At 35.9% G+C, this 14,053-nt stretch overlaps 1 protein-coding gene across 1 annotated transcript in view; it reads left to right on the top strand.

The window, feature by feature from the left end:
- Positions 1-3,753: 3,753 nt before the first annotated feature.
- Positions 3,754-14,053, top strand: part of LOC110295227 (transmembrane protease serine 11D) — a 64,503-nt gene continuing 54,203 nt past the window's right edge. The window contains exon 1 of the mRNA XM_021163708.2: positions 3,754-3,891. Within this exon, the coding sequence (XP_021019367.1) occupies positions 3,884-3,891 (8 nt within the window). The 5' untranslated portion in view covers positions 3,754-3,883. The remainder of the gene's footprint in view (positions 3,892-14,053) is intronic.

Below are 14,053 nucleotides of genomic sequence, written 5' to 3'. Positions count from 1 at the left end.
CAGTACCCATGGCCCCTAAATAAACACACACTGCCTTGAGTATTCCTATTGAAAGAATGGCCACACTACAACAGATTCAAAGTGCCTGGTGCCTTATGCTCATTAGTTTATTTGATTTGATTGAATTTAATTTTCATAACTCTTTGAGAATAGTATGTAACTCCATTTTTACGTGTAAGAAAAGTAAAATAATAATCTCTAGAGGGGGAAATAATTTTTCAAAGCCTTGTTGGATAGTAAATAAAAGAGCAAAGCTTTTATTTAAGAGAATCTTTCCAAAAAAGATGTTTCCTCTTCTCAATTGACAAAACTCTGAAATGAGGTTTTATTACCCATCTTATTTCTAATTGCTTACAAGTTACAATTACAATCCATAAAATTAAATTTGTTTACATTTTAAAATATAATTATTACCCAATTTTAACCTAATATGAAAAATGAATACACATGTTTGTAATTAAATATAATTTTATAGCTTTTTTAGGTTGGCACATACACTACTTTTATTTTTTAATTGTTTCCACTTTTTGATATAATAATTACATTATTTTTTCCTTTCTTTTTGTCCCTCCAAACCTTTCCATGTATACTTCTTTGCTCACTTTCAAATTTATGTCCTCTTTTTTCATTCATTGTTGTTTTTCACACAGACACACACACACACACACACACAGCACCATCATTGTTTAGCTCATGTATAGGCAGCCTTGTTGGTGAGACTTTATAAGAATAGCTGACATTCTAGGAGAAACAGTCTCACAGCCAACTTTCTGATCCCCTAGCTTTTATGTCTTTCTGCCCCTTTTGCAACGCTTGTTGAGCCTTGGGTGTGGAAGTTGTATTACCTTTATTTTCTGTCCCCCCCCCCCTTTTTGTATGTTTGTTTGCTTTTCCTTTATAATTATTTTCCATCATTATTGTAAACTTTGTAAAGGAGGTTATGACAAATTCATGAACACCCATATGACTGTGTTTCCCTGAACTAGATGAATAAACAAACTCCAAAAACAAAGAAAACACTACTGGTCACACCCTTTAGATCATCGGCTTCAGGTTGTTGCTGGGTTCTCCTTTGATTTTTACTCACAATGTTTTGATGAGCAACACCAAGTGAATCATCTTTCCATCTAAGCCAAGACACAATAGGTATTAAACAATAAATATTCCAGGGCTTAAGAGTGACCAACTTAAAGATACTATTTTAGTCATAATCTCTTTCTTTCACCCTCAAAAGACAAAAACCCCCAATGTCAGTATCTCTTACATGAGTCCATCTTCTGCAATCTAACTGATCTCTGCTATCTCCTTGAAGGCTGTGTCAATCACCCTGGCAGGTTGCCTTGAAAATCATACAACAGCAGAACGAAAACCAAGCCTAATGGAGAATTAATTCTTATGTTTTGTGTATAATGCAATTCTACATTCCCAGTTCTTTTTGATTAAGAATAGAATCAGTCAAGTTCTTTCCTGCCACTCCCTGTGGATCTGAAGATTAAGAGTCAACACCTTTAAAACTAGCTCCTATTATGAACAATTACTTGGTCTCACCAGCCAGACGTAATTTCAGCCCCACCTCCCTTTCTGTGTTGAGCCCATTGTAAGCATCCAGGAAGTCACTTTCAGACTGAGTACAGTTTTCCCCATGACACTCCCTTGACTCATTTTCAAGTTCTGTTGTGACATTGTGTAACCGATTAGCAGTAGATGTATGGAAGGAGAGTAAAATGTTGAACATTTAAACAGTATGTCTTAATTAAGCACCTGTTTGGTAAAAATACTCTTGATGAATCCATAGAAATGAGTATACAGAAATCATAAGATGTAGGAGAAAGGGCTAACTTTTAAGAGAAATTGTTGTAAATGAAACAGAAGGCAGCATTTCAAATATAGAAAAATATTAAAATAAATTTAAAAGGTAAAGCCATTAAAATATTAAGACTTCCTATGTCTAGTAATACACACCTATAATCTTGGTACTTGGGAAGTGGAGGTGTGAGGATAATTGTTAGTTCAAAGACAGCTTTTGCACTTATTTGATCCAATACGAATTCTCAGTGTATTTTAAGACCCAATTCAGTAGGAACATGAAATAGAAATACTATGTTTATGAAGTTAACAAAAAAATCAGCTGAAATAGAAAAAAAAATCTAAATGATTTAAAACATTCTGCATTAGAAAAGCAGTTTCTGTACTTAATGATGAATCTATTGTTAACAATTGTATAAATTGTTAATAAATATTAAATATAGGTACTTTAATTTTTTGAGTTTGAAATTATATTGAGAAATATAAGCTACTAGATATAAGACTTAGAAATCAGAACATTTTCATGGAATAACATTGAGTATTATAATACAATATAAACTTTTGTACCAGGATACTATTCAAATGCACTGAAGAGAGTGTTCTATAAATGAATAACTTGAAGTTAGGAAATAAAAAAACTAAAAAGAAAAAAAAATTCAGGTAAAATGTGTAATTTTGAAAATGTATTTCACTCCTCTCATCGAAAATACTAAATACAGAATCAGGCATGAGATAGAATGTCTAAAGATGAGTTTATAATGTGTAAAGGGGGATTACCACTTAGTTCTATCAGTGTTGTCTACATTGTCATTCTATTTTAAAATGTGTGACTGATCACTTGTTTTAATTGAATTCCTATGGTAAATTCATTAGCCATTGCTTATCAATGATGTATTAGTCAAAAGCCTTCTCTAAGAACCTCTTCAGCTTTTTACTTCTCAGGGGCACACAGAAATTCATGAAGGAATAAGTTTTGTTTTGTTGCTTTGTTTTCTTTCCTTTCCTCTCCTTTTTTCTTTTCTTTTCTTTTCTTTTCTTTTCTTTTCTTTTCTTTTCTTTTCTTTTCTTTTCTTTTCTGTACTGAACCCAGGACCTCACGCATGTGAAGTAAGTGCCCTACCACTGACTAATACACCCCAACTAGCTCCCCACCTCAAGTTACACAGTTAGTGAAAATTCAAGTAGTGGAATTCAAGTTTTAATACCCAATCTGATTGTATTCCATTTCAATTCTTCAGTTTTCATTATTTCCTAGGGAGCATTCCCAGCACAGCCATCCAACTTCACCCATCCTCCTTGCCAACACATGAGGCAGGAATGCCCTTTCTCATTGCCATACTACTCTTGCCTGTGCATCTTCTCAGGTTCTGCTCTTGCCTAGAAACACTCCTAATCTTGCATCTTTGCCCCAATGCTCCACACATCCATACTCTCCTTTTCTTTGCTTATCTTCTAGATACCTGAGTTAAGATGCTTTTTCAGGAGACAATATTTGGAATAAGAGTAGGTGTGTTTTAATTTCGACTTTCATGCTTGTTTGTCCCATAACAATGTGTCCTCCCTACTCAAGTGTTCTCTCTCTCTCTCTCTCTCTCTCTCTCTCTCTCTCTCTCTCTCTCCTTTTATCACAGAGAAAATCGTATTCAGAGAGAGTGTCTGTCAGTGCATGGGAAGTATTTTCTTTTAGTTCTTGGTTTTCTGTAGTGAAGAATGAAGTTTATGATAATAAGCAGAAGTGCCACATCCTCCTGAATAAAAACGACCCTGAGATGTGTGGTCACAGGGTTGTGAAATAAAAATACCTGCCACCTAGAGTCATGTTTATTCACTACTTACCAGAATAAATGGGATTGTTTTTGATTTGTAAGGTTTCCCCATCTTTTATTCTGGACCACAAGTCACACTATTGGCTCAAGTTGATTCTTTCAGACTTGTTTTACAAGTTGGGTTTTAATTACATGGGATTTCCTCCTTTGGCTTCAGGTACACAGAACACGAAAGAGTCATTCAGTTGAGAGGGAATCTCAAGGCAGCTGGACACACAGAAGCAAGGACCTCTTCATTATTCAAGAGTAAAATGTATAGGTAAGACCTGCTTTTGCCTCTGTAGCTTTATAAGTTTTACTGTGTCTTAAAGCATGTGAGATGCAAAGATGTCTAAGAAATTTGGGCTGTCTAAAACAATTACATTCACTTCTTTGAAAACTTGAGTGAAGCTTTTGGAGATTGTTTAAGTAATGTGCCTGGTGTTTAGATAGCATGTTTAGCTGATTCTCTGCCTTTGGGATGGGGGGGGGGGGATTTGTTTAAACCAAATAAATAAAGCTGAGAAGATGATTTAGCGTTATGAACTCATCTTTTAAAAAGGAAGGGTTTTTATTTGTCATGTCTCAGTTTACAGAAACAGAAGTGTGAACTTTTAAAATATATAATCAGTAAAACACTTCCTCTGTTGCTTTACAACATTTTGAAATTTAGATATTTTGACTCCTAACAGTATCAGCACTGGCTACTAAATATGACATAAATCCTAAAGCCCTTCCTAAGAAGTTAAAGGCAGTATTTGTCTATACTTTATGCAATAATGATATTTCTATTTTTACTTAGTATCACCAATATATTTAAGAAAACTGCCATCTCTCCAATTTTCAGTTTGGTTGATGGTCAATTATTTTTCATAAACATTTACATAAAAAACAAGTCTCCTAACCTGCCTTCAGGCAGTACAAGCTTAGGTAACATAATGAAAATCATTACAGATGCATATATATTGTATATATTGAGTTTCAATTAGCATAGAAAAATATATCACCATAACTGGCAGGCTATGCTAAAAGAAGGATCAATAAAAGCAACACTGTGTAGGTTTAAGTACAGTTGAGTTTTTCTTTAATCTCATTAGAAACAGAAGAAACAAAAATTAAACCATATTGAATAATAAAAACTCATGCGAGATTATATCTATATGAGTATGCTTACAAGTAAAGGAAATAGTGGAAAATAGATGACAGTCTACATTTCCAACAATAACATAAAAATAAATTATTTCATATTTCTCTTGGAAACTTGGTTCCACAGTCTCTACATTTGCCCACATTTTACCTCTTAGAGAAGCTGTTTCTACTGTAATTGTTTTCTCTTTGTTCATTAGCATGAAATATCTATAATCCATAATTATGCAAATTTGATGCAGTTCTGACATTTGCAGAAGCTTGAATGGGAGACAGTGCACTCCATCAATCTGATTAAATCTTAAACCCTCCAACATGTGGAATTGGGGAAAGTATTCAAATGACACAGGGAGTTCTTTTATTCAATTCCAGTTTCCCAGTTCTTCCACATGTTTTGAGAGGTCAGGCATCAGGTCGGGTAGGAAAAATGGAAAACATTTCTATAATACTTTTTAAAGGTAATTCTAGGCAGTTTTTAACGTAATTTTAGATGCATCTTTCAATAACTCTGAAACCTTTATGTTTGACAGTGAGCTTTCTTGGGGTATTTGATTGCTCTTCTACATGCTTTGCACTCTTGTATCTCATCAAGTTGCTCTTTCCTGAAGGTTGCATACATGATATGATCCTTTCTTTATCTGTGTTCCTGTCTTTCAGGACAGAAATCCCAAATCAGACCCTAGAACCTAGGCTCTTATGTTGGGAAATAATTGTTATTCATTTAAGTTCTGTGGTATTCCAGAATTTCTTAGGTCCATCTAGAGTATTCCTATCCATCAGATTTCATAAAAATTGCAAGATGAGGCTGAGATTTAGAAAGCAGGTTGATGATTTTCAAGTCAGGATTCAGAACAGTTTAAAGAAAGACTTAAGGTACATGAGCATACCTCAACCCAGGAACAGACAGGTCCTGGCAGAGCTCCTCCCTTCATAACAAACCATGTTTCCTTTCTCTTCTCTTATGTCACTGTTCATGATGCAATTAGCTGAATACAGAGACATGCCAAAGTCTATCAGAATAAGGGCCTGTAATACAAGCCTGAAAGAACATGAGATAAGTTGAAAAATGAGTTTGTCTGTATCCAAATGTGTTTTACACCTTCTCTACTGTTTGCATTTTGGTCTCTGAATTGTTTCAGCTTGCAAAAATCCATGTTTAAATTTGTGACTCATTGGGCAGAGGGTATATTTCTTTATAAAACCTAGGTAGGTGAACACCAATATGTCTCTGTGGTCGTGGAGACCATCTAATGTTGGGATGGGATGAAGAAGTGATGATGTCATGATAAAACAAAGAAAGGTCAGCTCCTGTTTGTCATCCAAGGTTAGATATTTATAGCAAATCAGTTCATATCTATTTTCAATTTGACTACTGGAAATCACTCGAAAAGGATTTCTTTAAAATTTCATTTTTTTTCCTGAAACTTAAACTGTTCTGTGAACTATGAAACTGTAAACTGTCTGCTGTTGGTGCCTCTAAAGTAAGTCTGCCCAACCTTAACATTAACATAACACATGCTTCCTCTTGCTGAAACATTATCATCTGTATTAGGACATGTAGAATTATCTTCACTTAAAAAAATCCTTCTTCCAAAAGTTCCTGTATTTTTTTAATTAGGTTTTTTCTTCATTTACATTTCCAATGCTATCCCAAAAGTTCCCCATACCCTCCCCCCACCCCACTCCCCTTACCCACCTACTCCCACTTTTTGGCCCTGGCATTCTCCTGTACTGAGGCATATAGAGTTTGCAAGACCAATGGGCCTCTCTTTCCACTGACGGCAGACTAGGCCATCTTCTGATACATATGCAGCTAGAGACAAGAGCTCCAGGGTACTGGTTAGTTCATATGGTTGTTCCACCTATAGGGTTGCAGACCCCTTTAGCTCCTGGGGTACTTTCTCTAGCTCCTCCATTGGGGGCCCTGTGATCCATCCAATTGCTGACTGTGAGCATCCACTTCTGTGTTTGCTAGGCCCCAGCATAGCCTCACAAGAGACAGCTATATCAGGGTCCGTTCAGCAAAATCTTGCTAGTATGTGCAATGGTGTCAGCGTTTGGAGGCTGATTATGTTCATAGCAGCCTTATTTATAATAGCCAGAAGCTGGAAAGAACCCAGAGGCCCCTCTACAGAGAAATGGATACAGAAAATGTGGTACATTTACACAATGGAGTACTACTCAGCTATTAAAAAGAACGAATTCATGAAATTCCTAGGCAAATGGATGGACCTGGAGGGCATCATCCTGAGTGAGGTAACACAATCACAAAAGAACTCACATGATATGTACTCACTGATAAGTGAATATTAGCCCAGAAACTTAGAATACCCAAGATATAAGATACAATTTGCAAAACACATGAAATTCAAGAAGAATGAAGACCAAAGTGTGGACACTTTGCCCCTTCTTAGAATTGGGAACAAAACACATGGAAGGAGTTACAGAGACAAAGTTTGGAAGGGAGATGAAAGGATGGGCCATCTAGAGACTGCCATACCTGGGGATCCATCCCAGTTCCTGTTTTAATATCTCTCCTCCGTAGTAACAGGATTTTTCTAAAATCTTCTTTATAGCTACATCTATCTCCCATCCTTTTTATTTTCAAGTTTTATTATGATAGGTATCATGATGAAATATAACATACATAAATTCCAATCAAAGATGATCACAGAAGATAATCTACTAATAGTATACCATATGTATAAAAAACACTTGAACTTTTTATCATAAGAAAATGATAAATATTTTAGGACACATAGACACACATATGCTGATTTAAACATTACATAATACATACAAATATCAAAATACCATTTGTCACCCTATAAACAATTTTTTTCTTTTCTTTATATATCTATTAAAAATAAGTGAATGATAATCAAGCACAAATGAGCTATTCTTTTGAAATTCCTCATTTAAAAGTCTTTAACATAAATTTTGATCATATTCTTTCGCCCTGTTACCCACTCAACTTCTTGTTTTCTAGCTCCCTCTCTCCCTCTCTCTCTTCCTCTCTCTCTCTCCCTCTCTCTTAAAAGCCCCTACAGCACAAATAACAAATGTCAAAAACAAGACAGACAAAAATATAGATACAAAGCAAAGAGCACACACACACACAAAAATCATGGAGTCTATTTTGTGTTGGCCAGCTGCTCCCGCACATGGGGCCTTCTTTGAAATGTGGTTGATAGAATGAGTGACATTCCATTGGAAGAAACTGATGTTTATTTTCCCAGGGTGCATCAATTGCAGATAGCTTCTTGGTTAAGGGTCAGATGTTTTTATCCACTCCCTTTCTCAGTGCTCAGGTTTGTCAGATATGAATTGTAAAGTCTCTGTGAGGTCACGTGCATCAGCGCAGTTGTGTCTGGAAGACAGTGTCTTTTGGAGTCATCCATCATCTCTGCCTCTGACAATCTTTTGGCTTCCTCTTCTGCATAGATCCCTGAGCCTTCAAGAGAGGGGATGGATAAAGACATTTAGGGCTCAGTACTCCAAAGTCAAAACAAGCTATTTTCAAATTGAAAGTCTTTAGCATTCATTCAAAGATAAATACAACATAATATTTATAACACAGGCTTACTATATAGCAGCTTACATGAATAATTCAGAAACAAATCAAATAATAACTCAGAAAATGCTATATAATAGCAACTATACCGGGCACTGCTTACAAACAAACCAAGAAGAGTGGCATGTAATCTTGAAAAGATGCAGCTCCTGCAATGTCTGCTGTTAGACTTACAAATAAATTGCCTATATTGAATGCTTTTAAAAGTAAAAAGATTCAAAATAATAATTTTAGTAAGCAAAGTAATGGCTTCTCAAAGCTGTGGACATTTTAAAATGTATTTATGGATAATTAATATTTTCTTAAAAGAAATGATATCACTGATATCCATGCCCTTGTAGGCACCTGCACAAACATACCATGTGCTCCAGCTTCCCTCTCTTCACCTTCTCTAGTGCAACCATTGTCTGTGAGTGATGTCTTAATGCCCTTCATTGTCTTCATGGCTTTCCACCTTTGGGGCATATCACTTAAAACATAACTTCTATATCCACAAATGCATTAGATGTGATCAAAATTGTACTGTGAAGTATGTACTAGTATATCTATGATCCTAGTTATCAGAATTACATTCTAAGGGTGTCCTACAGCTGACATATAAACACAGAGTGCTCCAAAGCAGATTCAGTGTTACAGATACACAGAGTCCCTTTAGGGTATATTCCTACAAGTTAGTTTTCTGTGACACATGGTGTGCACGCTTATGTTTGCCAATAATTTTATCCAAGTGGAAATGGTTTCTCATTAAAACACCTCTTAAACAATTCTTGTTTAGCTCTTAGTGATCATCCACACTGCAAAATCTTATGTAAGTCTCCTTGCTTGTCTTACTTATAAGCATTCCATGGCCGTTCATTCTCTCTACCATATATGGTCTCCAGTATGCTTTCAATTCTCTACATTCTTGGTTTCTCCCTGACCCCACTCATTCTCTTTTATTTCCCAGCTTGTTAAAAAGGATGGTTCTCACTTTCCTTTCTCCTAAGTTTCAAGTGAAGGATTAGTTCTTCTCTCCTCTAGCTCTATTTTCTGTGTGACACTGTCTATTCTTTTTATTTGTTTGTTTGGTTTTGGTTTTGGTTTTGGTTTTGGTTTTGGTTTTGGTTTTGGTTTTGGTTTTGGTTTTGGTTTTTCGAGACAGGGTTTCTCTGTATAGCCCTGGCTGTTCTGGAACTCACTCTGCAGGCCAGGATGGCCTCGAACTCAGAAATCCGCCTCCCTCTGCCTCCCGAGTGCTGGGATTAAAGGCATACGCCACCACACCCGGCTCGACACTGTCTATTCTTGAGGTCACTGTGTAATACTCTGTAAGCCTAGAAGGCAGTCAGTAGTCCATGGAGACCATAATCATTCTGTGAGAAGCAAAAATGTTCTCCTCATGGAAAATGAGCTTTAAGATCCTATGGCAAAACTGTATTGTTTAATATTGCCTTTGTAGTATTTGTCTTATTATTGTTTATCTTATATGTTATTTACTCATCAGTTGGGCACAAGTCTGCTTTTCTTATTAGAAACCATTAGATACGAGGTGTGCAGAATTAAAATGAAAAGAGCAGAGACCTGTTATTTTCTTATTTATTGGAAGAACACCCACTAAAAAACTAAATAAGTGAATGACTGTCCAATTCTAATTATAGTAATGCCACAAGCAAAGACTTGAGGGGCTTTGATTAATTAGGATGAATGCAAGCAACTGTGAAGCATTTTCGTTGTGGAAATTTCAGCAATATCAGGCAATATTAACTGAAAATCCAAACTTTACTGGCTAAAAAGCCAACCATATTAGTGACTAAGAATTTTCCATTTCACTTTTGCTAGTAAGAAGACACTGAAATGTCCATTGTCGTGAAAAACATACCAATCTGCCTGTTCATGGGAAGCTTCCTTGAAAACCTATATATAAGCAGAGTCTTTGGAGCATACAGAACAGATTGCACACTCTTTTAAAGGCAATTAGAGAGTTTACATGATATCCTAAAAAGAACTGTAAAGCAACTAAAGACCATGAACAGGAGCATTTTCTGCTAGAGTGACATGAAAAACTTGCTTGATACTGGAATCATTCAATAAGACAGAAAATTTGAGGAAATATCTATTCATTGGAGAGGAACAAGAGAAGGTTGTGAGAGTTAGAAAATATAAAATGAACACTTCATTTCAGAAACATGAATGCTAAATGTCAAGTAGAGATACATGAAGGTTGCAGTTGGACATTACAGCCAAAACATTATGCATAGATCAATGTTACTTAAAATATGAACTTTGGTTATTCTTGGCTATAAGATTCCTAAATGTAGATTTTTTGAACAGCACAGCCAGATTGTTGGAAATTGTGTGGATGGTGAATATGAAAATTTGCAGTTCCCAAGCTCCTTCTCTTCTTATGCACATGATTGGCAGAAACGGTAATGAAAACTGTCTGAATTAGGTCAGCTAGAGGAAATGGAGAGAAAATAAACAGAACATGAAACAACACTAAGCAATTAAAGACAAAGAAACTAGCAAAAGGTGTTTAGGAGTTTGAGAAGGGGACAGAAAGAGAAAGACAAGGCTGTTTTAGAAAAGGACAGCTTTGGGAGCATTTGGCCTTCAGTCTAGGCTGAGCAGCAGAGTACCAACCACATTTATTACTGACTCTAATGGAGAAGTCAACCACAGAATGGGCCTCTCAGTGTCCAGTTATTAAGGCTGTCCAAACGAGCCATATAATACAACAATACAGACGACCATCAGCCAGAATCACAACTCTGGAATTAAACTTTTATTGTTTATACTGAATACTACATATGTATTATGCTGCACATTTGCTCTATTTACTACCAACAAAAGGCAATGCTTTCATGAAAGTGAATGTTTCTATGACTATGAAATACCTAGAAGAGGTGACACCTAGACCTTATCTCAGATAGAAATGAGGGTTTGAAAACAAGGACAACACTTCAGCCACCTGCTATCATGCCTCCAATGGCTAGCAGAACAATGTATGCATTCAGTAGTTATGGATGCTTCCAGTGTCCATTAATAAACACTACATATATGTAGCAACCATCACACAGTGGATTACAAAAAAATAAAACTTCCAAGAAAATTCTTGGGCAAAACATCAAGAAGCCTAAATATTGGCCTTTGTAGTACTGTGTCTGTCTGTCTACATATCATTTTATTCATCTGCATGAGAAAGGGGAAGGAGATGCTTTTGAAATTCCTTGCAGTTGCCAATATTCTGCTATTCTACAAACTGCTACCAATCTTCCAGCATGTTGTTATAAAAAAAGTACTCTTCAGGGCTGGAGAGATGGTTCAGAAGTTAAGAGCACCGCCTGCTCTGAGTTCAATTCCCAGCAACCACATGGTGGCTCACAACCATCTGTAATGAGATTGGTGCCCTCTTCTGGCCTGCAGAGATACATACAGGCAGAATGCTGTACATATAATAAATAAATAAATCTAAAATTACTACTCTGCTACTCACTTGAATTTTAATTTTTTTGTCAATTAAATATTTTAAATGATTTATCAGTTTTATTGCATGTTAAAAGTATATTTCCAACTAAAAATAGGATTTATAGAGAAGAAAAAATATAATTTATTAACAGTACTTCATTTAATCTTCACAACTTCTAAGTATGTATTCTCATTTTTTTTTTTTGCACATAGAAACTAAAGTTCAGAGAGATTTTGTCACTTTCTAGTAGTCAAATAGGACTGTGTGATTTCAAAACCAATAGTTGTCACAACTGTATCTTCTATATTACTTGTGTAATAATTTAAAGATATGAGGCTTTGTATAGTGTTTCATATGCAGTTTTATATAAAACCTGAAACAACTGACTATGAGATACATTGTTCAAGAAAAAAAAAGAATCCCTTTGATGTCTGGCTTTCCACTCAGTGTTAGAAAGTGTGGCAGAACTCAGACTAGACAAGGCTTTACCTCCATCACAGCCTGTACAGACTTGGGTAGGATGGTATGAAACAAATCAATCAGTGACTGCCTTTACCTCCATCATAGCCTGTACAGACTTGGGTAGGATGGCATGAAACAAATCAATCAGTGACTGCATTCATTTTGTTTTGTTGTTTTTGTTTTAATATACCAAGCCCTAGTACAGGGCCTACCAAGAACCAAACATCATCTATCCTAGTCGCTTTAACAAAATTTAAACTCATTTATTCTAATACAACTGGAAGTTAAGCCCTGTTGCCTCTAATTGGCAGATGAAGGAATTAAGAGTTAAATGACTTCCCAGGTTCACAGAATAGATGAACACTGGATGAGAAATCAGCTGGGATAGGTTCAGTCTAGATGCTTGAGTATACTGTGGCATCTGCCTCCCTCTGTCCCTCACTGAGCTTACAATCCAGTGTAAGACAATTGATGAGATGGACAGAAAAGTAATTGACATGTGAGCAGACACACCTGTTCTCCTCAGTTAACCACAATGTGATATTATCATTGTGGCATTTTTGAATAGAGTATGATGTAACAGATTCCTCTTCCCGACTCCTACTATATACTACTGTCATGAATACAGTGCTGACAAAGTTGGGGAGCCTTAGGAGAGGGGGAGCATCTCCTTGATGAAAAGGTCATGGAACTGAGGAGGTCCCTTCAATGCAAAGGAAGACTGGAGAAAAGTGTGGCAGTCATCAGAAACCTCATCGATTCTTTGTTTCAATGACACAGAAGAAAAATGAAGTCTAGAATAAGGTACTGATCATAGCACTCCCCCAAGCCCTCCATGAAAACTGCTTCCCAGGACAAAAGAACATAATATGCAGTGTATCTCATAAGCTCTGAGAAATGACACCTCTTAAAATGGTGGCAGAACTTTTGTTTCATAGACCATGCAATTCTGCTCACTTTGTCATAAGCTGAAGTATCCCGGGAAAATGATACAGAGCAGCCCAGTTCTTTGTTCTGATTCTGAAAACCATACAAGGTTGATGTTTGAAAAATACATTGATGAAAGTAAATACTACTTAAAAACATTTGAAATAACTAATCTTAGGCGTGGTCCATGATTCACTAAAAGCTTCCTTTTCACTTGGTCCAGGAGAACAATTGTCATTTACTAGAGAGAATAATTAAACAAAACTAACCATGAGGAATACAAACAGGGCACAATTCCAGTTCTCCTCATTAAGTCATATGTTGTAACCATTTGTCAGCTGTTCTGAAAGAATGTTTGTACCATCTATCTTGACTTGTTTTACTCAATATATTTTGAAGTATCTTTGTCCTTCAAACTCCTTATCCATGATTTTTTCATAACTATAATTTGTATGTTTAATGATGTATTCTTCTGCATTCCTCCTCTCCATCATCCTTAGCATTTCATTTCCAATCTCCCCATTCCTGACCCCAAACATTTTAAATGAATTTCATGTGCCTTGCATATATCCTTCTTTTCAAATTTAACAAGGTTATCCTCTTGATAATTGTCAAGAACGTTTTTATATTTAGGTCTATATTTAACAATGCAATTAATCATTGGAGAATGCACACATTTTTATCAATATTACCACCCCCTGTATTCAAAAGAATATTTGGAGAGTACCAATTCCTCATCACTTTGGAACATATTTTGTAGAGACAGTAACAAGGGAAACAATACATATCTCATCACTATGTCCTGAACATAGACACCCACAGTTCTTCTTCCATTCTTTTTCTATAAAAATCAAATTATACTTAGCTTCATTCTAGGGTTAGTATATT

The sequence above is a fragment of the Mus caroli genome, unplaced genomic scaffold, assembly GCF_978045245.1.
Source record: "Mus caroli unplaced genomic scaffold, Mus_caroli_1 scaffold_4, whole genome shotgun sequence".
Taxonomy (NCBI): Eukaryota; Metazoa; Chordata; class Mammalia; order Rodentia; family Muridae; genus Mus; species Mus caroli.
Note: the sequence above shows the minus strand (reverse complement) of the source record. Positions and strands in the feature narration are given on the sequence as shown.